General features: G+C 34.4%; 1 protein-coding gene across 1 annotated transcript in view; it reads right to left on the bottom strand.

Moving 5' to 3' along the window:
- LOC136837081 (vasopressin V1a receptor-like) overlaps window positions 1-27,947 on the bottom strand; it is a 111,862-nt gene that overhangs the window by 22,278 nt on the left and 61,637 nt on the right. Inside the window, exon 2 of the mRNA XM_067101686.1 lies at window positions 1,057-1,270. Coding sequence (XP_066957787.1) covers window positions 1,057-1,270 — 214 coding nt within the window. The remainder of the gene's footprint in view (window positions 1-1,056; window positions 1,271-27,947) is intronic.

Below are 27,947 nucleotides of genomic sequence, written 5' to 3'. Positions count from 1 at the left end.
GAGAATGATATGAAATAAAAAAAGACATATCATATGACCCATAAAAAAGATAGACTTTCTTATTTATTGAATAAAATTATTAAAAATGCTGTTTGTTAAATTAAAAATTTGTAGCTAAGAAAATAGTCATTAATCTGATATTGCTGCCTTTTCTTTAAGACTATGAATTGTTTATTGTTTACTGTTGTATAACAACGGTGTTATAAATGGCAGCTTGTCAAGGAAAAAGTATTTGATCTTGAGACCGCTGATAAGTTGAAGCTACCGCATGATGCACTAAAACAACTCATAACACAAGTTGGAGGCTTATCGCACACTCTTCACAGTCAGCATGAATACAGGTCAACGACTGACTGGTAGTTCTTTCCAGTGCCTCATACTGTTTTCCAGCGTTTGCCGAAGGCTGTTCTCAACTTACGGTCGTTCACTTGTTTTCAAATTGTCTGTGATATGCATGCGATAAATTACCGACGAGTGTTAATGTCATACTGTACTGTGCATTGCATGCACCCTTAGTCGTTATTAATTAGGAATTAGAAAGCTTCGAATTACCTCATAAACAGAAAGTTATTTTAGTTTTAAAATAGCAGTGACGCTTATTGAAATAAATGTATTCAATCATCTTGTATATCATGGTAAATGATGCTTTGGCCAGACTAATTAAAAAATATTTTATATAGATAGTCGCTAAGCTCATTAGATTTCCTGTTATTTTTTGGATTCTCGTTAATAATCGTCTATTGGAATTACCTTCCCTGTTATCTCTACAGTAAGTTGAATAATAACATATGTATGACGTCAAACATACCTAGTTATTGTCACTAGGCTCATGTTATGAAATTCATTCTTTTTCAAAAAAAAAAGGAAAAAAAGAGACTATCAACTCAGTTTTCAATCCCAAATAGAAAAAAATGCCAAAAACAGAATTAACGCACATAAAAAGAATTTAATTGCATAATCACCTTTCCACTAAGCATAATCACCTTTCCACTTAGCCTGAAACCTGATATAGCAGGCCATGAATATGTAGTGATATAAGGACAAAAAAGTGCTTACCAAGTATGGTAATGAGAACCACTAGAAGGTCCGCCAAGGTTAAATTGAAGCTCATGATAGTCATACGTCCTCGCTTAGCCCATTTTTGGCGGAGTTTCCCCATGACGAAAGTGTTGCCGATTAAAGCAACGACGAACATTATGCCGAGAATTGCCTTTCTGAGCTGCTTGTGATAAGCGGGTCCCAGGACGTCTGGAGCACTCGACATAATGATCTGAAAAGAAAAAGACCTTATTAATACCTTAACAAGAGCTCTCTCTCTCTCTCTCTCTCTCTCTCTCTCTCTCTCTCTCTCTCTCTCTCTCTCTCTCTCTCTCTCTCTCTTGTAGGGTATATGAGGTTTCATAAACTCGTATTAACTTTATTAAGACACTTCAAAGGAGAAGGCTGATGAGGTCAAGTTCGGTCCTTGAAAAAAACGTATAAGATTAAAACTTTCCATCTTAGTATAATTGAGGACAAACCTGGCCTTAAGAAATTATGCAGTTTGAATAATTAGGGAATGGCAGAAGATGTGACAGAGTTCTTCATTCTAGAAATAGGTGGTGCCACACACACACACACACACACACACACATATATATATATATATATATATATATATATATATATATATATATATATATATATATATATATATATATATATATATATATATATATATATACAGTATATATATATATATATATATATATATATATATATATATATATATATATATATATATATATATATATATATATATATATACAGTATATCTCACATTACCGCAGGTGAAAAATTAGAGACGGGGCTTGGAAATACAGTCGAAATCAGCCAGGACCTACCACTGTGACCAGAAGAAAAAATGTACATAGGCAAAAATATTGGTTAGTTTTCTGTATTATCAGGCAAAACTGTTGGTTAGTGTTCTGTATTACCTATTAAATCTAAACCCAACGCTGCTTCCATGTGTCAGTGAATCCAAAAAGGGTACACCGCAATCAATTTCCATTTCCGTAGCGAACTTATTCTACAGCACCGGCTCATTCAATTTACCAAACAAAGCATTATTTTGCATTTTTGTTCCAGGCCAAATATATGTCATGCCGTCAACATAACTAAACCAGAATACATTACGTGGAATAATTTTGCTAATATCCTGCTCTGGAAAAATAATTCCATGGAGAGAGAGGATTTCACATGAACATAGAAATCTTTGAGAGAAATATTTCCCATTGATATCAAATTTGTAATTCTTTAACACATTTAAATAATTTCTTTTAAGATTTTGTTGGAAAACGGTATATCAAGCTCTCTGCTGTCTAAGTTTTCAGATAAAAATTCCAACAAATCTTCAGTATGTATTTTGAGAGTGATAATACTATGTCAAAATTCAAGCGGAGAATTTCTGTTAATTAATCTGGACATCATTTTGATGCATTTATTAAAGTTTACATTGCTCTTTATGTTGTCATCGGAAATGGAACTAACTAATGAATTAAGAATATCAACAATGTATTTAGCTAAACCGCATTTAGCAGAACTAATAAAACTAGAGGTAGTATTTGTTTTTGTTCGTCTGTGTGTGTTTTATTAACAGTCCGTACAAACACGGTAAAATTGTTTACATTTCTTTTTAGTGGTTATTTACCTTTATTGCTAAAATTACTATTCCTGTGGGATTTTTATTCAGTAATTTGTATGTACTTTCATTGCGCAACAAATTATACATTACTCTACAGTAACTTTTGTTTTCTAATTACCAATGCAGCAGGTTTTTCAGCTTTCGTTGTTTTTTTTTTTTTTTGCCCTTTTCAATTTATTTTACGCTACCGTGAATACTTGTGGGAAATTTTTGTGTTTTTTTGTATATTTGTGTAAATAATTTTCTTGACGATACCACATCTTCACTACAAAAGTACAAAATTCTTCAGTTATTCCACACTGTTAACGGCAATGGTAAACAATGAGAAGTTTAGCTTGTAACGTAGGACACAATACGTATCTCGTTCAGACGTTTGGTAGACCGGGTAACGATACGATCGTGAATGACAATGGCGGTCCAAAGACGTCTTCGAATCAGCAATTTAATTTTATTTTCATGTCTTGATATATAATCTTCATAAACTTTATTCTCATCACCTCGTATCAGTTATTTCTTAATGTAGTTTTCATTCCGATGTTAACGAAAATTCAACAATATCGTCAAACAAAGTTCTATTTTCCATTTCCATGTTGGTGGAGTGTTTTTATAAAATGCTTAATTGAACGTAATCAGCGGAGGGATTTTCCATGTGGCATTTAAGAGTAATAATAATACAAAGAGAAAACGGTTGTAGAGAATTATCCGGGCAGAAGTAAATGGTATGTGTGAAATTACATCTTTGGAGTGGTTAAAACAGTCGTGAGGGACATCCTCCTGCTTCTTAGAAAGTCTCTAGTCGTGAGGTTGCTGGCTCACCATTCATGTTCTTGTCACCTTTGGTCCCATGTTGCAAACGTTGTTCCCATTTTATATAAAATATATATATATATATATATATATATATATATATATATATATATATATATATATATATATATATATATATATATATAGTGTATATATATGCTGTCGTGGTACATATATATATATATATATATATATATATATATATATATATATATAGGTATATATATATATATATATATATATATATATAAAAATGTATAGTTTGTATACATACATACGACTACACACACATATATATCCACAACCTTTGCAACATGCAATCACCCAAAGTGCAAGTGGCGGAGTGGTGCAATGGTGAACTGCAGTCTGTGCCACTTGCCTACCTGTCCACTTTGGGTGATTGCATGTTGTTAAAGGTTGGCTGGTGCGTCTGTAACTACATGTTTTTATATATATATATATATATTATATATATATATTCTATAAGATGCCGGGCGCCATTTATATTTCGCATGACACTATATATAAAGAACCTAATATAAATATATATAAAGTATTATGTAATATATATACATTTTATTTTATATATATATATATATATATATATATATAAACATAATGTGTGTGAAAAATTTTATATAAAGAGTATCCTTAATTGCATACCTTGTTTGCGTGCTGAGAGGGGAGGAGGGAGAAGAACTGTTAGAGGCTGGCTTTATAGTTTTTTCTGAAGTGATTTCCAACTATTAGAAGGTTCTTTTCAAGTACAAATTTTGTGTCATGCGAAATCAGTGTAAATGGTGCTCCGACATCTTAGTTAGAATACTTAAATTATTTGTCTTTAGTTACATAATTTTAACCAACTAAGTTGTATAATATGTATTACGTCACACGGTAATAAATTTATATGCAAGTATTAACACCAAAATTATTTACAGACTCCAGCATGGTTTATTCGTATGTTCTCGCAATATAACATTAATAATTATAAAACTTATTCCTAATTAAACATTTTCGCGACGAATTGCCCGTCAGATTATTCCAGTTATCTTGGAATTGCCAAGGTATGCTTATGTACCTGTTTTGTCTATTTCTGTACTGTAGATGGAAGATCTAAAATAATTCAAACTCAAGTTTTCAGTTGATTATGCATATCTGTTCATCAGCTTTTAATGAAAATAGTTCCAATAAAGTGGGCAGTTCCAGGTGTGTTTTATATATGCTGGGTTTTTCTTTCCTTCGAACAAAGAAAAAGAAAACACAGTGAGTGTTCACATAAAGCAAAGCATGTTATTCCAAAAGCACCCTGAGCAATTGCAACACTTATGAGAAACTCACTGATGCTACGTTCATGCAAGTTCTGTTGCGCACAAAATCATGATCAATATTGAGTGGTGAAAACAATTCATAGAAGAGGCAATTAATATCTCACATTCATCAACTTCTCTTAATTAATGAGTAAAAATCTTTGTATGTGAGGTTTATTGCCTGGTATGGTGTAGATATATGAAATTCATTCGAGTTATTTCATGCCTAAGGCCTGATTTTGCATTCATTTATTCATAGAGATGGCTTAACTATAAGCTTGCAGAGATACGGTGCGTAGGCGTTTCACTAATATAGCATGTTTTCTCCATTGATAAATCGTTTATTAATAGAGTTTTCAAATGTGGAATAAAACTAGTTTTGACGGGTAATGATGATCAAATAATAATAACGATAGTTTATTATTATTATTAGTATTATTATTATTATTATTATTATTATTATTATTATTATTATTATTATTATTATTATTCCCCTAGAAGTTACTATAACTAATATCGTGATTACTGTTTTAATCTTTATTAATTTAATTGAAGTTTCTTTGCTATTGGATAGAAGGTTTTAACTGACATTCAATAATCATAATTCCAGGTAACTTACTGATAAAGACTTACAGAATATCTACAAGTCTTATCAGTTCCAAAAGCAGTAATGTATTTTAAAACTGTTTTCCAGTATTCCCGGAATCTCTAATAACTAACTGCTGAGATCAATTTGAGTTCGTAATACCTGAATAAAAAAGCCATATCCTCCAGTGCTATTGTCTCACAAGATGATATAAGACTTCTGAAAGAAAGTGGTTTTTCAGCTATTTCTTGTTCACTGGCTTTTATACTTTCAAATGGCGTCTGGAGTTCAACTCTTATTCCGTGACACTTGATGAGAAACCAGATTTTGTTGTCTTATATTTGTAATTCAATGCAGATATTAGTCATAGGACTGCCAAAAATATATTTCACATATGGAACACGGGATGTTGATAAGGTGATAAAAAAAGCGAGTGGGAGAGTTGAACCAGACACTGTGGTCTCTATCAAGAAAATACAAGAATAGCAATCATGAAATTGTGAAATTTTTCTCTTAGGCAATATAAGACCACTTTCATAAAGGAACCAGCCTCAATCCGCAAAGGGAAAGTCCAAGTGATACATTCAATTATAAACCTCATGGAAGTAAAGACTGGATATGCGTCTCCCAGTCTGCACGATTATTCAGTAAATTAGCATGAAGAAAGAGCCGGTGTCTTATATACAAACGTACAAATTCACAGAGGGCACAGACTTAGTTTACATATCATTTAGAAAAGGCACCAAATGAATTCTGAACTGAAAGAAAGAAGAGCTATTGGGAATTTACATTCCAAATACTAGTCCACGATGTCTGCCATGGTAAGCAGAAATGCAGTGTGGTTTTAACAGCGAGTAAAAAGTTGTTTAATGTAATCTCTACAAATAAGACCAATGAATACACAATTTAAAATTGAGTTACTCGACACAATAGCAACCTTTAACATTTTTCAGCGAGAAAAAAGGTTTACTATTTTCTGCTGTCTGGTAAACAAAGATACCAACAACCGGCTTTATATTACTATGAATCATTTTTATGAATTCGCCTCTAAAATGCAAGTGATCACCGCCACCGAGCGTTACTATTTCCATGATGACGTGCGTTGTTTTTTTTTTTTTTTCAAATCGGTTCTCGATAATTTTGTGCGTTTGAAGTCTCCATAGATGCCACCAGAAATCCGTCATTTTTAGGAATGATTTTCCCAACAATCAAGAAATAAAACGTAAGAACTAAATTAAGTTTTTATCTTTAGTGGAAACATGGTAGGCATGCCACTAATTAGTTCATCCTCCCAATAACAGTATGAATTCTTTCATGGAAAGAGAGTTTTTATATATTGCATTGTCTGTTCCGTATTCTAAGTTTTCAGTGGAAAAGCTATAAAACCATTAGGGTGTCAAGACTTGAAGTGGCACAATCCTACCAATGATTGGTTAATTTGAGTTCAATTAAAATATAGCTAAATTCGACATCAACCAGGCACACATATTTGAGGTGTATTTTTATCTACCACCTTCTTGAACTGAGTTCTGCCGTAAAAAGATGGTTCCTTGATACCATTCCTGACTTCGATTTGAAGCCTTCGGTGGCAAACAGACCAAAATATATTAGAAAACCTACAAAATGAAAATTCACTGCGAGTGACTCGTGTGTATATTGATCAGAATTCATAAATTCCACACAAGCCAAAATACGCTTCACATCGCTAATTTGTTGGTAGGTGATGAGCTCTAATTCGTGTCAAATATACTAGAAGTCTAGAAATGGTAAGATATCTAAAGAAGTGAGAGAACTATTTCAGAAATACCTGCCAAAAAGTGACTTAAAAATAGCGTTATAGAACAGCAATAGAATAAAATCATTCTTGAGTTATAAAGAGAAATACCAAGTGGTCTGTGTTTGTCGATTGTTTTAAAAATTCATGTGTTCCAAATGCAATTTGGGATACTGAATTCAAGCATTAAAAATCTTTCCGGTCAAATCGACCAACATTGAGCTCTCAGTTCATGGACAAGCACACCACTTGCCAGACCTCTGAAGTCAACTATAAGGATAATTGTGAAAATTTGCATAATGTCGCCAAAGATAAAGACGATCTTAAAAAACTAACAGCATCCGAGTATCAACAGTTGGAATTTATAATAATTACATTAAATAAGGCAGCCTTTAAACTGAAAGCAGTTCGTTTGCATTGTGCATAATATAGATAGGTTCTTCTCTATTTCTTATGGGTTTTCCATTAGACTTTATTTTTTATTTGTATTTTCAACTTTTGTTATATCCAGACAGCTTAAAATGGAACCATATTTTAACGTTTAACGTCAAGATGAAGAATTTAAAATATACTTTGTGTTTTTTCCAAGGTCTGAGATTTCTCTGTTCTTGAGATTCACAAAATCCACCCAGTTACGAATATTATATATAATGTGTGATTAAGTGAGGAAGAAAATTGCTGCAAATATCTTACAAACATTTTGTTCCGATTAGCTGCTCATTAATGTATGGATACATAAGTATATGCATATTTTTCTGGCTACATCTCTGTTTTGCAACTGAGCGGGACGTTATTTTGTTGGAGTGTTCGTGAATCTAAGTATTTTTAAGCCAAAATGTTTTTACGAATCGGGATATTTATTATCCCGTAAAACAAGATACAAAAATATTGCCCAAAATAACCTGCCATTTAAAGCTGTCACGCAGTGAAATGTGTACGACTAGAAATACTTAAAGAAGAAATTTATTGGAAAAGTGAAATGAATAAAGAAAATGATATTTTTGTCCTACATCCAGTCAATATTACCCGTTGAAATTAATCTTAAGATATATCAAACTAAGTATGATGTGAAGGTAATTGAAAGGAAAAGAATTATTATGCTCTGCACCTTTAATTTTCTAAATGACTGTTTTCTTATCTTTTGATATATACCAAACGAAAAAGACATTCAATGATTTCACTTACAAAATTAATTACTTTTTTGTTATTCCGAAAGCAGCTATTTCTACGCTGAACAATTTTATTTTGTTCAGTGCTTTACATTTCATTGAATAGAAGTGATGTCCATTTTGAAAACTGTGTCTGCGCTCATGGCATATGCTAACATTTTTGCGGTTTGGAATTTATTTTACAGAATATCATTAAAGTCTTCCGGGTCATAGGAGAACCACTAAATGAAGGCGAGGCTCATGGTCACTTGTTGAGAACAAAGTTGAGAATAAAGAATATATATATATATATATATATATATATATATATATATATATATATATATATATATATATATATATATATATATATATATATATATATAAATATATGCAGTATATTATATCCACTATGCCATACAAGTCTTGTACGTATGTATAATGTATGGGTGTTTGTATGTTTGTCTGTCTGTATGTATGTAATTGAAAAATAATGGTTATACAACAGCGTTAATATATTATATATATTGTAATCGTATAAAACGTATTATAATTTTGTCTTTGTGTAAATTAAAAAATAATGCTATACAACAGGTCCCCGATTTCAGTAAAATTATATTCTTTGTGTTAAATGATAATTTCAGTAATATTATATTCATTTCACAAAAACAATTTGTTAAAATTTCAAGCCCTTTGCGTCAATGAAGGTTATCTAAACCACGCGTTGGTGCGGTTTTCATGTCTGATGAATCTGGTGACGGACAGACAGTTGAAAAAGACACATTAACACCAAATTCCTGTATATGTACATATATCGATAATTAGTTAATTAAAAATTAATTAAATGTATTTTAGTAAAAAAGAAACGTTAGTTTCTTTCATTTTAAAACAAAATCTTTAATTATTCATTACACAAATATGTATCAATTATCACAAAAATGAATTTAAAATTAATAATTCTCTCATATATGTAAGCCGATATATGTCAAAGTTTTCGACAGGAGCATTGTGCGTTTGTGACTGCGTGATGCTAATACAAAAAAAAAGGTATATTAATGGCATATATGCTTCAGAAGTACAATAAACAAGGACACGATAACAGTTCATTATTTGTGCAAATTCACATCTCCCTTGCCATACTATTTTCTATTTACTAGCTGTAATAATTGTTTCCAGTTATACGACCCGGATATTAAACACCAAGAGTTTTGGTATCGTGGAAAGTTAAATCTCTCTGTGTGTGTGTGTGTGTGTGTGTGTGTGACTTTTCTCTCTCTTTCGTTGTCGTCCTTGTTCTACCATATTACTTCCTTCTCATTAATCAGTTGCTTGCTTCTGCAATAAACGTCCGTTTTGCTTCGTTTAATTCCTTTTTTAAAGAAATTTTCATAATTATGGGAAATTTGCGATTTTTAAGGGTTCTCTTATAAAATAATAAAAACGCCTTAACAATATGCTGTTACATGTGGCTTAATTATCTTATGATCGGTTATAAGCACTCTGAAACCAAAAATTACTTTAAAAAAATAAGAATACTTAATACTGTTATTAATAACGTGATACCGATTATCAAGACGCAGTAAAAATTTTTACTGCATTAGAAGGTTTCTCTTCATATCACATTTCTTCTAATTATTAATAAAATTGACTTTTCATTGACAAAGTAGTTACGACTTAGTAGTTACGACGTAGGGTAGCTTGCCAAACGCACACGGACGTGTCCAGTGCTCTTCTAAAACAATTTACTGGTCAGCTTAATACTGATTCGATGTCAGTGAAATTGCTAAGCAGCCTGGTTTTTTCAAGACCAGCATTGCATCGCTGGACCGACGGTTTGAAGAATCTAGCATGTTGCCGGATCAGGGCCTCAGTTCGCAGAGAAACAAAGCTTGTGGGTAACATCTGTGACCATCCCTCCATTAATGTAATCCGGGATACACCTGGCCACGTCAGCCAAAAAAGAAATTATCGGTCACGAACTCGCCACCCGACTTCCCGTACTTAGTAAGGACCTGACCCAGCCCAGTAACATCAGCTACATTCATCCAGCTGGCGTAGTCACATAGCACATAAAGTACTCTACATAAGTTGAATGGCAGACCATATTGGAACAAAACTAAATGAGAGATCCCAAATATTCAGCAGCCTTTGTAGGCGGAAGATTGGTGAATGTTTGGTGGCACAGATTGATGGATGCTTGGTGGCATTGACTAGCTAAGGCATATGCTCCTATTGCAGCCTTAACAGATTGTGAGACAGGTTGTTACGTGGACTCTTCAGGGTTTTAAAAGGGTTTGAAGATGAAGGCCTGCGTGGATAAGAACTATGAAGGAGATTAGGATCTTTCAAAGACCATGAGTAAAGGCATGGAGATTAAGAAGACCATGTCATTGGTCAATTTAAACCTACGTGATGTCAGGTCATGCAGGCCGTCCAGGTAGACCTGAAACCCCAGTACCCATTAAGGTCCTGATAAGTGCTGTCATGTCTGGAAAGTCACTGCCCTATGAGGCGCTAATGGCTTGAAATTCTAATGCACTGTATCCCAAGGTCTATGTAGGCGCACCTAGTAAATGACTGGGAAATCCGAGTGGAAGGAATTGCTATCTCAGTGGCAGGCGAGCGTTCTTCTAATGCTAACCACAATTTTCAGGTCGACTGCTGAAAAGTCAACAATGCAAGATTTGAGACTAAGACCCTATTGAAAGAAGCACAAAGCGCCCACGTTATCGCAAACGTTCCGAGCTAAATTGATTTGGTCTGTGTTGGAGGAAATGGCTGACGTTATTAGCAGATGTAATCCTAAACTGTATTTGAAAAATTAAAAAGATGATGCTGCCCATGGACCTCGCCGTTTACACAAACACATATATATATTTATATGCACACATATGTATCTATATATATATATATATATATGTATACCTGACCTACCTGGATGGCCTACAAAACCTGAAATTATGTAGGTTTAAATTAACTAGTGATATGACTTCCTTAATCTCCATGGCTTTACTCATGCTCTCTTTGGCAGACCATCGCAGCTGATCCTCCTCTCCTTCTTCATAGGTCTCATCCACGTAAATATGTATATATTATATTATATATATATATATATATATATATATATATATATATATATATATACATATATATACATACATACATATATATATATATATATATATATATATATATATATATATATATATATATATATATATATATATATATATATACACACGGATGCCTGTTAGGTGGATGAATATGTAGCTACCAATCCATTTCAATATTGTGAAAAATGAAAAGGAGTATAAAATATATAAGTGACTTTTATGACTAGCGTAAATAGCTGGAAAAATTCCATCTTTAAGGGAAAACAAGTTTCAAGGGTGCAATTAGCTATCTCTTTCGAAACCTTGATGCAAAACTGTTGGAAATCTGTCAGATATCCAGGAAAATTATATGATAGAACTAGAACTTCACATTGAAGAAAATCAATCTTTTTGAATAAGGGCAGGTAAACCCAAAAAGCCTGAACAGGAAAGACTCATACATAACAGTCAAAATTTTCTCCTCTTCAAAGAATGACGCAAATGAGGAACTGAAGACAACAGAGCAATAAGTCTTTCTTACGCCTGAAGTGAATCATATTATGAAGAGATATTGCCGAGGAAGAAAATTCGTCATAGTTAGACGTGACACTTCTGTGAATGGACAATTGAAGGGGATTTTCTTTCTCTTTAACTCTGAAACCTTGGGGAAAGGGAGGTGGGGGGAATGGGAGAGTAAAGAAATAAAATAGTTGTAGTAGAGGTTAAATATAATCGCAAATGAACACTTTAAAGATATGCAGGGGCGTAGAAGGTCGATGGTTATCTGTTGAATGCTGTCTCCTGTTGTATTATGTGGCATAAAGAGTAAACTCTGTTGTCGGGAAATCCAATAACGATTAAACCAAATACCTACTTAAGAGTTCTTCAGGATCAATTTGACAGTCAATCGGATAGAAAAAGTGAAAAGATCCGAAAATATAGCTCTAAATTAAATTAAATGAAGTTCCAGATTAGCAATAAGAACGGGTCCCGTAGCGGGGTAGTGCCATCAGTGCGCCTCATGTGGTGCACTGTGGGCATTACTGAAGGGTCTTTGCAGCGTCCCTTCGGTCCCTAGCTGTAACTTCTTTCATTCCTTTTACTCTACCTCCGTTCTTATTCTCTTTCTTCAATCTGACTTTCCTTCCTCTTTAACAATTGTCTCATAGTGCAACTGCGAGGCTTTCCTTCTGTTACACCTTTCAAACCTTCTGACCGTCAATTTCTCTTTTGGTGCTGAGTGACCTCATAGGTCCCAGCACTTGCTCTTTGGCGGAAATGCTATATTCTAATAAGAACAGGAATTGTTGTGAACTGAAGGAAAATTCCGAGAGCAAAAGCATTCGCTAAAAAATCCTCTCTCTCAGCGAGATGGCGCCACCTCCTGCCGAGCTCGGTCTTTGTGTGAGAAGTAATTGCGCGTAAAAGGAACAAAGCGTCATAGGGATGAATGAATTCTACGATGCTGCAAAGTTTGTTTTCCAGTAAAAGTAAGCCAAAGCAGATGTTTGATAAAAAGAGGAAATTACTTACACTTGCGGCCTTCGAAGGAAAAATAAGGAAAGTTACGTGGACGTTCTCGGACAAATAACGGTAATGAATACAGGCTTCGGGAAATCAGAGCAGACAGCACTCTCTTGCGTAGGTTGGCTAGCATGTACCCTACAGACACTACCATAAAAATACTGTATTTTGATATTTCTTGTATTTCTCTCTCTCTCTCTCTCTCTCTCTCTCTCTCTCTCTCTCTCTCTCTCTCTATATATATATATATATATATATATATATATATATATATATATATATATATATATATAAACACAGCTTTCATTTCTTGATAACTTAATATTTTACACCTGTATCTCTTGAATTAACATATGAATCCAAATGTGAATTAAGCCCAGTTCATGCATGCATCTGTCGAGCTCAGATACGTTTTACCAGAACTGGAGCGTCCTCTTCCCCTCCATTATAATGCAGCTCTAAACTTTAATGTAAAAGACTTTAATTCGCCTCGTATACCTCATGCATGGAAACAAAATGGTCATCCAATTAACGATTAAGCTAACTTTTATTTTTTCTAATATTCGTAGAGAGGGTTTCAGCAGAAATCCTTTGAAGAAACGAACATGAATGAAATAAAAATTTTTCCTATCCCGCCTCGAGCCCATTTTTGTAGCGACAACTTAGAGAGAGAGAAAATGAAAGTATCTAATGGAAGGAGGCCGGCCCTTGACACAGTTGCAATAGACTGTCATCATGAAGAGGTCGCCGTATCAGGTGATCTTCTACAAGGGGTGCTGCAGGAGCCTTCGCGGTTTTCACGAAGTATCTTTTCAGCTCAGGGTTAACTTGTTTTTCAAAGTTTTCTAAAAGAAAACTTTAAAGAAGCATCGATAAATAACTGAACTGCTCTCAAAATGTACGATATAAGTCAACAGGTAGTTGGATATTGGATAGTCTGTTTCGATTTTATTTAAATATTGCTGGTGTGCTGGTATTTCGTGAACTAATCTCTCTTATATTAACTGTTTGGTTTTAACTTTTACTGTTTCTTTTTTCATGCCATTTCAACATAGGCTATACATGATTGAACAAATTAACTTCGTCTCCTGGCGTTCTGTCAATAATAACAGCTTTCAATAATTTTACCTTATATATATATGTATATATATATGTATATATACTACTATATACATATATATATATATATATATATATATATATATATATATATATATATATATATATGTATGTATGTATGTATGTATATATACTGTATATATAGATAGATAGAGAGAGAGATAGATATACCGAGTGAGTGTGTGTACGTTTGTTCGTGTACGTTATGTATGCATAACTTGTAACCATGTCCACTGAAAAATTTCGAGTTTATAGAGCAATGGGTTCATGGCATTTAATCTTTAGTTCTTTGCTTTTACCATTGTCTTTCAAGATGTCCTCATATCTTTCAACTCTTTCTTGAGAAAGGTAAAGAGAAAGAATCCGAAACTTTTCACAAGTTTTCGTCACTTCCCAAGAAACAAAAAAATCAATTGTCTGGTGTGACCTCGACCATGATTTTGTGTCTTCACTTACGAAGTTGTTAGTTTATGAATTGAGTAACTAAGGATACAGTGTTTGGCTTCTAGTTTATAAATTCTTTTCTTGATGGCGATGTTATCAATTTTTCTTAGTCAAGCGGGAAGCAGAAGCCTTCAAAGAGCTCTTCTCTTTAATGGTTGGATCACTTTTTTAATTAAAAACTTATCTGAATGGTAAGGGTTCGTATAGGTACATTGAATCTACAAAGAAAAACATTTTCTGAAGGTGGTGGCATCCCTTTTTCACGCAATTTCAGCTAAGATTTAGCTGCTTGACAGTAGGTAAACTTAGCTATTGATTTCTTAAAGACCAACACACACATCATGTGAATAATTTTGAGCTAACATAGGAACTTGCTTCTCCAACCAATGACGCATCGAATGGTATAAGAGAATACTATAGTAAAATGAAACATTTAGACCTAAAGCACTCTCAGAGAAAATCTTGCACACACAACCTACACCCACCAATTCCAAGGATTGTTATCAGGTGTGTTGCTTCGAAGGGATTTTACCTTGTGTAATTTCTTTTATTTTTCGCTAAGATTCACGGAAACAATGCGATTTGCATTACAAAATTCACAAAAACCAGCATTTTAATGATTATCGGCAAACAAAACTTGACATGCAGCAATTATTTCCTTACATGTTGGAGTGTGATTCGGTGAGTTTGGCAACACTGCTACCCGGCTAGTTCCCTCCAAATCAAAGTTAAAGGGATTTTACGTCATGCTAATTTCTTTGATTTTTCGCTAAGATTCACTGAAATTCGTGTAACAAAAATGTAGAAAAAAACAATATTTTAATACTTAACGAAAAACAAGGCCTCCCAAAGAGCTACGTAGAGTGAGCGTGTGATTCGCTACGTCAGGTACCACTGCAGCCTTTCTTTCAACCACCAAAACAAAGTTCAGAAGTTATTTTATGCCATGCAAATGACGCGAAAATATCAACTAAAATAATGCGATTTATTAAAAAAAAGTATTCAAAACAACTGTTTATCGATTATCGGCAAACGAAATTTTCCATGGGGCTACATAAAGTTGCGTGTGATTTGGAGAGTTTGGCAGCACTGCTGCATCTCACCCATGACAGATACCAAAACAAAGTCTCGTTGCTGCGTTTTGTGGACAGAGTTTCCTCTTTGCTCTCATGATTTTAGTGATTTGAATGTGTTTTATTTTTCGTATTGTGTATATTACGTCAAGTACTAATATTGAAGCAGCTAATGAACCGTAACATTCGTCACCTGCCAGGACAAGAATGGCTAAACGGCTGTTTGAGGGGCCAATGTTAAGGCAGCAAGAAGTCGTTCTATAGGCCTTTCCACAAGAACTGACAGAAAAACGTTAAAGCGAGTGATGAGAGTGATGCCTTCCAGAATAACTGTGAATCCCCAGAACAAGTGAGTAAAAAAAGGAGAGAAAAGCCTACCGTTGGTACTGAAAATTAACACATAGTGTTGGTAAGCCGGCTGTCCGCGGTGAGCTAGACTGTGGCAATTGGCGTTTTTCTATGTTATTTTACTTGCTTTACAAGAATTTAAAGTAATATTTTGTCGCCCGGTTGTAACTAAACTGTGATTGACCTTTGAAGACTACGCGACTTGAATTACCTAATGCAGGGTAGGTCTAAGCCGGCATTCCGCGGCAAGCCCTCCCCCCCACCTCCATAGCTAATACGGCAAAATTGTAGGGTACGTTATGTTGGTATTTTTAGGGGTGTTACTGGTTACAATTTTGCCGTATTAGCTATGGAGGGGTGGGGGGCTTGCCGCGGAATACTGGCTTAGACCTACCCTGCGTTAGGCAATTCAAGTCGCGTAGTCTTCAAAGGTCAATGACAGCTTAGTTACAGCCGGCCGACAAAATATTACTTTAAATTCTTGTAAAGCAAGTAAAATAACATCGAAAAACGCCAATTGCCATAGTCTAGTTCACCGCGGACAGCCGGCTTAGAATTACCTTCAAAAGAAACGTCGTTACAGTGTACAGAAAGTTCAGGGCGAACTAAAACTATTACCAAGGATAAACCGAACCGAGGAAAGCTATGCTACTAAAAAGTGAAAGGAATGAAAAATTGGGGCTTCCGTTTCTACCCTGGACAGTTGTGTTTAGTGTGTGAACATGGAAAAGGACAAAGAGATATATTTTAATAAATTCTAGGAAGCGGGTAATTATTATATATAAAATATCTGTTTGGTGTGTTTATTAGTGAACAACGCCCCTCGAGAAAAATACACCAGTAAGGAGAATAGTCGAAGGGAATTCAAAGTTTGTACTGTGAGGCGGGAAAGGCTTTGCAACTTGTCAAACAGGTATCAGAATGAGCCCATCTTTAATAAGAAGATTGCTGCCAAAACGGGGCCCTACACCACCGAACGCCCACTCCAGCCAGAGGAGATAAAGGACCTTCAGTCCCTATGTAGCAACATGCATCCTGAAGGGAGGGAGTGGCTGGAAGGCTTAATCAGCAAGCAGAAACCCTTGCAGGCAGTTGGGGTCGAGGGGGCCACAGCCGAAAACCAGTCTAACACGGTGTACTCTGAGGACGGGCATGATACAACGGTCTGGGATTATGAGGACGTCAGTTCTATTCTCTATTAATGGCCGTCTCCCCCGACCATCACCCTGTTGACGACCTTCGCCTATTTGTGGACTGGGCAAGAAATAATGAAAACACTCGAAGACTGATAATTGCACCTAGACTTCGCGGCTGAACGTAAGTGTTACTCTAATAATAATTATAAAGATTTTAGTTGGTCCAACAATAGTAATGAATTTTTTACCATTTTGTATTACTAATTTGTATGATAATTATTATTGATGTTTACTGTTGTCATTATTATCTTTGTAATTGTTAGCACCATTTATATTGTTAATTCAATTTTTTTTTTATTTCGTTGTACTGTATTCTTACATTGTTTTATTGCCATTCGTGATGCGTGCATTAATTTTTTTTAAGTAAACAATAAGACGGTCATGCTTGCTTAGTTGTTCTCCTTCTTGGATGTCTTGAATTGGAAGTCCTTGGTAGTGAGGGATCTATGGGTCTAATAAAAAAAGGAAAACTTTCTCTCGTGGATTAACTTAATTGTTTAAGATAGCAAACAAGACAGTCTGGCTTGGTTGCTTGCTTTCCCTCATTCTTGGATGTTTGGTAGTGCGGTGTCTAGGATTGTAATACAAAAAATTGTTCAAGTAAGCAAGCAGGCTTCCTTGTGTGCTTGCATTTGCTCATTCATTGTGTCGGGCGTTGGAAGTTGTGGGAGGGATCTATTAGTTTAATAAAAAAAAGTTCCTGGCTTGCATTTACTTACTAGTATAAGTAAGCAAGCAAAGCAAGCCAGAGAGTCTGTTTGCTATCTTAAACAATTAAGTTAACCCACGAGGGAAAGTTTTTTTTTTTTTTTGGTATTGTTTTCATTCTTGTGTGTCTTGTATGGGAAGTTCTTGGTAGTGAGGGGTTCTTGAGTTTAATGCAAAAGCTTGCTTCACTGTGTGCATTAACTCACTCGTTCAAGTACGCAAGTAAGCAATCAAGATAGACTTGCTCGATTCCTTCCTTGTTCTCATTCCCGTGTGCCTTGAATTGTAAGCTCTCAGTACATAGGTTTCCATGATATTAGTACAAAAACTTTTTTCTCTTTGTGCATTAAATTACTTGCACAAGTAAGCTAGGAAGCAAGCAAGACATTCTTCCTTGCTTGTTTGTTTGCTTTCACTCTTGAGTGTATTGTAATGGAGGTTTATGGAAGTAAAATGTCTAAAATACAAAAACGTACATGCTGCATGATTTCATTTACTTGTTTAAGTAAGCAGACAAGCAAGAACTCTAGCTTGCTTGCTTGTTCTCACTCATGGGACTCTTGTGTCTGAAGTTCCTGGCTGTCAAGTGTCTGAGAATTGAATACAAAAATATGTTTCCCTGCATGCCTTAGCTTACTCGTTAAAGTGAGCAAGGAAGCAAAACAGTCTTGATTGCTTGTTTGTTCTCATTCCAGGGAGTCATATATTGAAACAGTTGGTAGCGAGGGGTCTATGAGTTCAGTACAAAAAACAATTTTCTTCTGCTTGCAGCGATTTACTTATTTAGACAAGCAAGCAAGACAGACAGTCGTCATGCTTGCCAGCTTGTTCCCATTCTAGAATGTCATGTTGTGGAAGTGTAATGAGGAGTGTAATTGTTTAAAAAATGACTTCTCCGCTAATTTACTTGTTTAAGTAAGCATGAAAACAAGAAAGCCTTGCTTGCTTGCTTGGTTGTTTTCAATTATGAATGTCTCACATTGGAAGTTCTTGGTAGTGAGGGGTCTATGAGTTTACTACAAAAGCTTGTTTCACATCGTGCAATAACTTATTTTTTTAGGTAAGCAAGCAAGCAAAATAGTCTTGCTTGGTTGCTGGCCTGTTCTCACCTTTGAGTGTCGTATATTGGACACTCATGGCAGTGAGGGGTCTATGATTTTAATAAAAAATGCAATTTCCTCTGTTTCCGTTAACTTAAGTAAGCAAGCAAGCAAGCCTTAAGTGCTTTCTTGGTCTCATTCTTGGTTATCATATGTTGGAAGTTCTTGATAGTAAAGGGTTTATGAATTTAATACAAAATAAATGGTTTCCTCTACGTGCATTAACTTGCTTGTTTAAGCAAGCAAGTATGCAAGACAGTCTTGCTTGCTTGTTTGTTCTCATTTTACTTGTTGTAGGGAGTCTATGAGTTTAATACAAAACTTTTCTCTCCATGCATTGCTTGCTTGCGTATTCACATTATTAAGTGGCATGTATTGGAACTTCTTGGTATTTTAGGATCTAAGACACAAGAACTTACCTGTTGCATAAATTAAGTGGTTAAATATGTAACAAGCAAGAATGTCTTGCAGCCTGCATGCATTTTCTCATTTTTTGTGATGTTTTGGAAATTTTGGAAGTGAGGGGTTTGGGATTTAAAAAAAAACTTGCGTGTTTCGTGCATCAGCTTCTTGCTTAAGTAAGGAGTAAACAAGACAGTCTTGCTTGCTTGCTTGCTTGTTCTCAATCCTCTCAATCTATCTATCTCTCTCTATATCTCTATATCTCTATATATATATATATATATATATATATATATATATATATATATATATATATATATATATAAATATATATATATATATATATATATATATATATATATATATATAATATATATATATATATTTATATATATATATATATACTGTATATATATATATATATATATATATATATATATATATATATATATATATATATATATATATATATATATATATATATATATATATATATATATATATATCTTCTTCTTCTTTTTCTATTTAACATATATTATTCCCATTTTTAATATATATATATTTTATAGGACTTTTGATTTATTTATATACCTATATATATATATATATATAGACCCCGGCACTATATAGTATCATATACCCATATCTTCCCATACAGTATTATAAATATATATATAGATATTTATTATGTTTATATATATATTGTATATTTGTTTTGTGTGTATTTATCCATTTGCTTTTTTAAGCAAACCTATCCGTATTACATATATAATATGTCTATATAATATATATGATATATATTGATTTATATCCGATATACTGTAACCGACTATATATGTATATATATATATATATAGTATATATATAAATATATAATATATATATATATATATATATATATATATATATATATATATACTATATATATATATATATATATATATATATATATATATATATATATATATATATATATATATATATATATATATATATATATATATATATATATATATATATATATATATTATATAAATATAAAGTGAATGTTTGTATGTATAACTTTGTGCGCTATAGAAATCTGAGCCGCTTGACCGATCTAGACAAAATTTGGCACGTGGCCATCATTTGACCCAACTTAGATAACAGGGTAGGTTTATATGCAACTTATGTGGTTAGCGTTTGACCTATCTAGACAAAATTTTGCCATGGCCATCATTTGATCCACCTTAGATAGTAGGATAGGTTTCAAACCTGTATCCCCTTCTCCTTTCCCCCTCCTTTGGTAACTTATGTGCTAACAACTAGACTGTTCTAGACAAAATTTGGCACGTGGCCATCATTTGATCCAACTGAGATAACAGGGTAGGTTTCAAACCCGTGCCTCTCTCTCCTTCCCTTTCCCACATCCCCCGTCCCCGTATCCCCCTTCCCCCTTGCCTTTGTAACTTACGTGGTAACCGCTTGACCGATCTAGACAAAATTTGGCATGTGGCCATCATTTGGCCAAACTTAGATAGTAGGGTAAGTTTCAAACTTGTACCCCTTCCTCTTTCCTTTCCCCCATCCCCCGCCCCCCTTTCCTTTGTAACTTATGTGGTAACCGCTTGACCGATCTAGACAAAATTTGGCACGTGGCCATCATTTGACCCAACTTAGATAACAGGAGAGGTTTCAAACCCGTACCCCTTTCCCATTCCCCTTCCCCCATCCCACTTCCTTTGTAACTCATGTGGTAAATAAACTCTACGGGTGTATCATACCTCATTTTATATACTCGATACCATAGAGATATATTATTGAAAATGCTTTTCTCTCCTGTGATTAATAATTCTGTATCAAAGTTTGTGTTTAGGTTTAGTAGAGGTGTGTGTTTAGGTTTAGAAGGGGGTGTGTTTAGGTTTAGTGGCAGGTGTGTTTAGGTTTAGTAGGGGGTGTGCTTAGGTTTAGTGGGTGTGCTTCAGTTAAGCGGGGGTGCGTTTAAGTTTAGTAGGGGGTGTGCTTAGGCTTGGTGGGTGTGCTACAGTTAAGTGGGGGTGCGTTTAGGTTTAGTAGGGAATGTGCTTAGGTTTGGTGGGTGTGCTTCAGTTAATTGGGGGTTTGTTTAGGTTTAGTAAGGGGTGTGCTTAGGTTTAGTGGTCGTGCATCAGTTAAGTGGGGGTGCATTTAGGTTTAGTGGGGGTTAAACGGGAAAGTCACCACAGTAATATTTGGATAAAATGGACAGTCACCACAGTAATACTTGGATAAAAGGGACAGTCAGCACAGTAATGCTTGGATAAAAGGGGCAGTCACCACAAGTCAGCAGAGTAATACTTGGATAAAAGGGACAGTCACTACAGTAACTGTTTGGATAAATTGGACAGTCACCACAGTCATACCTGGGTAAAAGGAACAGTCACCACAGCAATACTCGGATGAATGGGACAGTCAGCACAGTAATACCTGGATGAAATAGACAGTCAGTACAAGGAGGAGCAGGAAAATTTTTTTGAATTCTTAAAAGTTTTCTTGGGCAGTGCTGGTTGGTCAACTAACATATATATATATATATATATATATATATATATATATATATATATATATATATATACATACATACATATATATATATATATATATATATATACATACATACATACATACATACAGTATATATGGATGAGCAAGCATAAACCGCGGACCTCCTCTAAGGCTGACTAGGCTAATCGACTCCTCCGAAAGTAATTATGAAATTTATTACCTAAATCTCCAGTAATGGTGTATTCGACTTTGTTTTTTAAAGTATTGCCAATATATTAAGGTAGGGCAATCCACCCCCGTGAGGTCCCAAGAGTTACATTCGTATATCACCCAACCTCTACTATTTATTGTCCCTTAAAAGGTCGATCTTTAGGAGAAATGCTGGTAACGAACAAACAGAAAACTAACCAAATCAAAAACAATCATTGTACCAACGTAATCAGATAAAGAAAAATATATTATTTTAAGGAACATTAAAATATAAAAGTTAGGGAATATGTTCCCTTCGTTGATAGCGTCTGTACTTGATTAATTAGTAATTGATTTATCGACTGATCTTACGCTAATTTACACTCTCTCTCTCTCTCTCTCTCTCTCTCTCTCTCTCTCTCTCTCTCTCTCTCTACATTCTTTTAAATGTCCAGAAATTTTGTGAAACTGTTCATAGTTTACAGTGTGCTCCATAGTAAATGATCCCCATTGGTCGTCTAAAGTGACCAGTTACATTAAAATCAAAATTATGTAATAGCAAAACCCTGACCCGGATAATTTTCTACCTAATAAACTTAGCCTGAGATTTTCTCTCTGCTATATGAAGAGATATAGCCTATTTGATGGAAAAAACGCGATCATTAGTCTTCCTGTAATTCAACGCAGACATACAATCCTAACGAAAAAGATGAACGCTTTGACAGAGGTAATATGCGCAAAGGCGATGTTTTCCTTTTTGAAAAACTAATTTTTTTCTGTTTCTGTATTTTCAATGCCAGATAGATAAAAAATTTTAATGTATCAGTGCATATACTAGACTCTAATTGATGTACCAATTAATATTTTGTGCAATATTTCCTTCATTACATGGAATTTCCACCCCGTCAATTAATTTTGTTGTTCATAAGCTACAATATGCTTCATTTTAAATTATTTTCAGTGGTCGCCAAAGGTGATCACTCACTCAGATTAAAATCAAATTGACGTCACACTAAGCCCCGCAACTGAATGATTTGCTATCTAATAAAATTACTATGAGATATTGTCTCTACTATACGAAGAGTTGTAGCCTAGTTGATGGAAGAGCACCATAATTATTCTAGAAATAATTCTACGCAGATATATAACCGTAAAGAAGAAGATAAACACTATGGTGGAAGTGATATTCCCAAAAGCAATAATGTTTCTTTTTGAAAACATCTTTCCCCTGTGTTTTCAAAACTAAAAATAGATTAAAAACAAACAAAAACAATGTACCAGCGCATTCACTAGATACTGAATTATGTGGCAATTGATATTTGGTGCAATATTTCCTTCATTAGAAGGAATTTCCACTCCTGTCAATTAATTCAATTAGGAGACTCATTAAAAGATTTTTCTTCCTGCTTCCGCATCTTTGGTAAATTGATACAAATCAGACGCTTCATCTTTCACTAATCAGAAAGAAGCTCATTGTAAAAGTTGTTTATAATGTTCGCTTGAATTCAGTGTCAATGATCGATTACAAAATCTCTTGACATATTTGTCCGGAATACAACTATGGAAAGTTTTATGTTCTGTGATCGTTTAAATATTGATTGATGGCTAAGATGATCAACCATGGTTGATTTAATTGCTGTGGATTTAAAGAAATGCTATCCTAAAAAAAATCCTGCCAGAAACACACAAAATAATCAAGTCAATTCTTCAAAGTTAAAATCCTCTGAAAACATTTAGCAAATGAATAAGAAAAATGAATTACCAGTAAGGACGCTATGATGTACCGGTAACCAACGTTTTCTACAAAAGTATTTTTCGTGCCAGGGACAAGGCCGTCTTAGATCATTGCGTGTAGAATATGATGTATGATAAACACAGTTTCCGTAGTCTTTTCGTAGTACAAATATATTACAAATGTTTATGGAAATCCAACAGATTGATGTTGGTATTTTTTCCTATGGTGACTTATTAGGCAACATGATAAAAAGAAAGGATTGTTTTGAAGAGATTTGTTCATCGTTTACAAAGAAAGGTTTGACAAACATAACAGACTGATTTTATATTCAAATGTAATTGTTGCTTCATGTGCTTTTCAGGTAAAAACTAAATAAAAACAACCGCGGAATGCAAGCTGGAATGAAAGTCATTGCGATATAAATTTTTTTTAATAAGTGATATCATAAGTTTAGAGAAAAGATAAGAATTCCAAAATAACGTTGTCCATTGTAGTTAGATTGTTAGGCAATGATTTTATGACATCAGTTATGTTAAATAATAAATCAAAGGGGTAGAGGAGTTCCTGCTGCTTATAATAATAATAATAATAATAATAATAATAATAATAATAATAATAATAATAATAATAATAATAATAATAATAATAATCTATCTGTATATATAAAAATGGATGTGTGTATATGTTCCAGCATAACTCTGAAATGCACTGAGCAGTTTCAGCCAAACTTGGTATACATATAACTTACTATCTAGAAAAGAGTACTATGGGGGTAAGACATCACTACCACCAAAGGGTTTTGGGGTGGGAAGAGATTCCCTGAAATGGAACTGGTTCTGCCCATAGACTTAGCAACTAAATAAACTCTACGGGTTTTTCATACCTCGTTTCGGTATACATATAACTTACCATCTGGAAAAGAATAGTGTTAGGGGGTAAGACATCACTGGCTCCAAAGGTGGTGGGGGTGGGAAGGGGGTGACATGTAAAAATAACTGAAAACAACAGATATTTTGGAGTCTAATCCATAGTTTTTGAGGTCTCTGAGAAGAATGATGATGCTCCCGATGCCCTTTAAGTCCAAGTTCAGTCCCTATAGGGGGAGGGGGTGAGAAGGGGTGGAAAATAAAATGTCAAAAATGAGTGTCTAATCCATAGTTTTTGAGGTTGCTGAGATGAATAGTAACACTCCCGATGCCCTTCAAGTCCAAGTTCAGCCCCGATAGGAATGGAAGGTGATAAGGGGTGAAATATAAAATGTCAAAAAAGCTGGGCTGTGTAATTGAAGCAACTGGAAAGGGAGAGAGTGAGATAGAGAATGAGAGGGAGAGGATATGAGAGAGAGAGAGAGAGAGAGAGAGAGTAGAGGGGGTGTTAGGGAGGAAAAGGAGAGAGAGTAGAGAGGGTGTTAGGGAGGGTTGAGAGAGAGAGGGAGAGTTTATCGGTTGTCATTCAGAGTTTTCCAGGGCAGTGCCGGGTTGGTCAGCTAGTAATAATTACAGTAACGTTAATAAGTTCACTTCATTATGTATGGACTCAGTCAGCAAGACTGGAATGCGAATGCTTCTCCCTTTCTCTGTTAAAATTTTAGGTAAGTGTTTCTTTACATAATCCCAAATCGATATTAGATGTAAGTTACGGTCCTTCGAAGTGAATTTATAATTAACCTTGTACGACTTTCGGCATAATTTTGCGCAGATAATTTATTTTTACATCTACACTAGTGTTCACTATCAAAAATGGATTTGCAATTCATAACTATTTAAAAAGTATTAATTGTTTAACCCATTTTTTTAAGAAAATTGACTCACCTTACGGAATTAATTTTACTTGTGCCGTATTCGTGAAAAATAAAATTTCCAGTGGGAATTCTTTTAAAATGAAAAAGAAAATAGAATTCTTTCCATATATTGATAAAGAATGAATAATTTAGTAGTGACACGCATTTATACTGTAGCATGACCAATACACCTGTGGAAGTCGACACCTGTCAGTCCACTATCTTCATGATCTATCTCTTTCTCTGTCGTTGTGGATATGCCATTCACTCTAGCTTTGAGAGGTCTTTGGCACAATGGCAACTTTTGTTAGATATAATTAGTAATTCCGTATATATATACATTATATATATATATATATATATATATATATATACCGTATATATAATGTTTATATACATATGTATATTTACATATATGTATGTACGTATATATTATGTATATACATATATACATATATATATATATATATATATATATATATATATATATATATATATATATATATATATATATATATATATATATATATATATATATATATACTGTAGTTGTATATGTATATAGCATACAGTTAATGTAAATTTGTGAATGGGGTGAATATTTAAATATCAGAAAAACATTAGAGGGCATCAGATCATGGGACAGCAAATAAAGACGAATGCACATTTGGAGTGTGTACGGATGGTGCATTATTTGGATACAGGAAGTGTCCAAAAGGATGGATAAGAGAAATGTATAAGAGATCCGCTGAATATTCGTGAACAAAGATATCCAATACAGAATCTCTTGATACAATGAAAAGGTAAAGTAAACAGCAATCTGAATAAGACTTGGATAGCAAATGAAGTAAGAGTACATGATGCTATAACTGTGACACTATTTCTAAATTATACATTTTGTCAATTTGAGAAAAATGCTTCAAGAAGAATATTAGGGGTTAGATAGCAGGACAAGGAAATTATACCACACACATCACACACACACATTTCTCTTATCCATCCTTTTGGACACTTCCTGTATCCAAATAATGCACCATCCGTACACACTTCGTTTAGCTCCTCGATGACATTGCAACCAAATGTGCATTCGTCTTTTATTTGCTGTCCAACGATCTGATGCCCTCTAATGTTTTTCTGATATTTAAATGTTCACCCCCATTCACAAATTTACATTAACTGTATGCTCCCCTTCTGTCTTTACAATGCTAAGTCTTAGAAGAACTAACTCGTTGACTCAGCACTGTGTTTTCTCCAGGCAACATCTCTCCATTTGCATATTTTATTGTGATACCTGATTGATTAACCATGTCAGTTTTTTTTCTAGAGGTACTTTCTCTGATTCGTCCCTGCTGCTTCATTAAACGTTTTATTTTTACCTCCGTTTTTAACCTTTACACATTTTTTACCCAATCTCCTCCTTGGAGGTTTTCTAACGTCTTTTGCATGAAGTTCACCCATCTTTAATTACACTTTGAGGCATATATGGGAATAAAAGTCACTGACTAAACTGCTGTTTATTTTCACTTACATTTGACCAAGATAGATAGATCTCACATATACCTCATTGCCGCAACAGTACGATCACCCTTGTTCAAAGGTTTGAAGGTAGCTCATGTAGGCCAGAAGGGAGAGATGGCCCGTTGCATTGGTTCACAATATCCTCGAGAACTAATATGAACTGATATAACCAGCACCCTAATTCCTCTCCACGCAAGCAAGGTCCAGGGAGAACCAGGCAATGTCTGCTGATGATTCAGCTCGTCCAAACCATACAGCTCTAGCTCACGGGGAAGGCAAGGTCGTGTTGGCCAGTGAAGTACAATTTTCCTTGAACGGGGATTGAACACGAGACCACCACCAACTATGTTTCAGTGAATGAGCTACATAACGCCGTCAGTTTTTCCTAGAATTTTTCTGTTTGCCAAATTTACTTATGAATGTTCATATTTGGAAACAACATATTCTCACAGTGGGGCCCGTCTCAAAAAAAAATCTTTCCTTAAGGCTCTCTGTGATTCCCGCAACCCAGAAACTCTACTGAAATTACAAATCATGATCACTGTTCCTCGTCCACCAGACTAGGAATAAATTCAGAGTTGCCAAGCAAATTTTTCCTTCACTTTCGCCCATTTCCATGCACACTTATCATCACAAATTTGCACTTGCGACACTCAATTTCACCCACAGAATCCGTGGATAGTCACTCTGACTAAACTGTTGTTACGCTTCCCCAGCCTTACAATTCTCAGTCACTCCCAGGCTCACCTACCCTGTGATCTTCTCAGTCTGGACAACTTACTCTTTTATCCTTTTCTGATTTATTACCACACCAGCCAATTTTTTTTTTTTCCTTAAGCAAATCATTGACAATTTCTTCTCTTTTATACCACGTCTGCCTAATTTCGACCC

Source organism: Macrobrachium rosenbergii, chromosome 57 (genome assembly GCF_040412425.1).
Source record: "Macrobrachium rosenbergii isolate ZJJX-2024 chromosome 57, ASM4041242v1, whole genome shotgun sequence".
Classification (NCBI taxonomy): domain Eukaryota; kingdom Metazoa; phylum Arthropoda; class Malacostraca; order Decapoda; family Palaemonidae; genus Macrobrachium; species Macrobrachium rosenbergii.
This window is presented reverse-complemented; position numbering and strand designations above follow the sequence as displayed.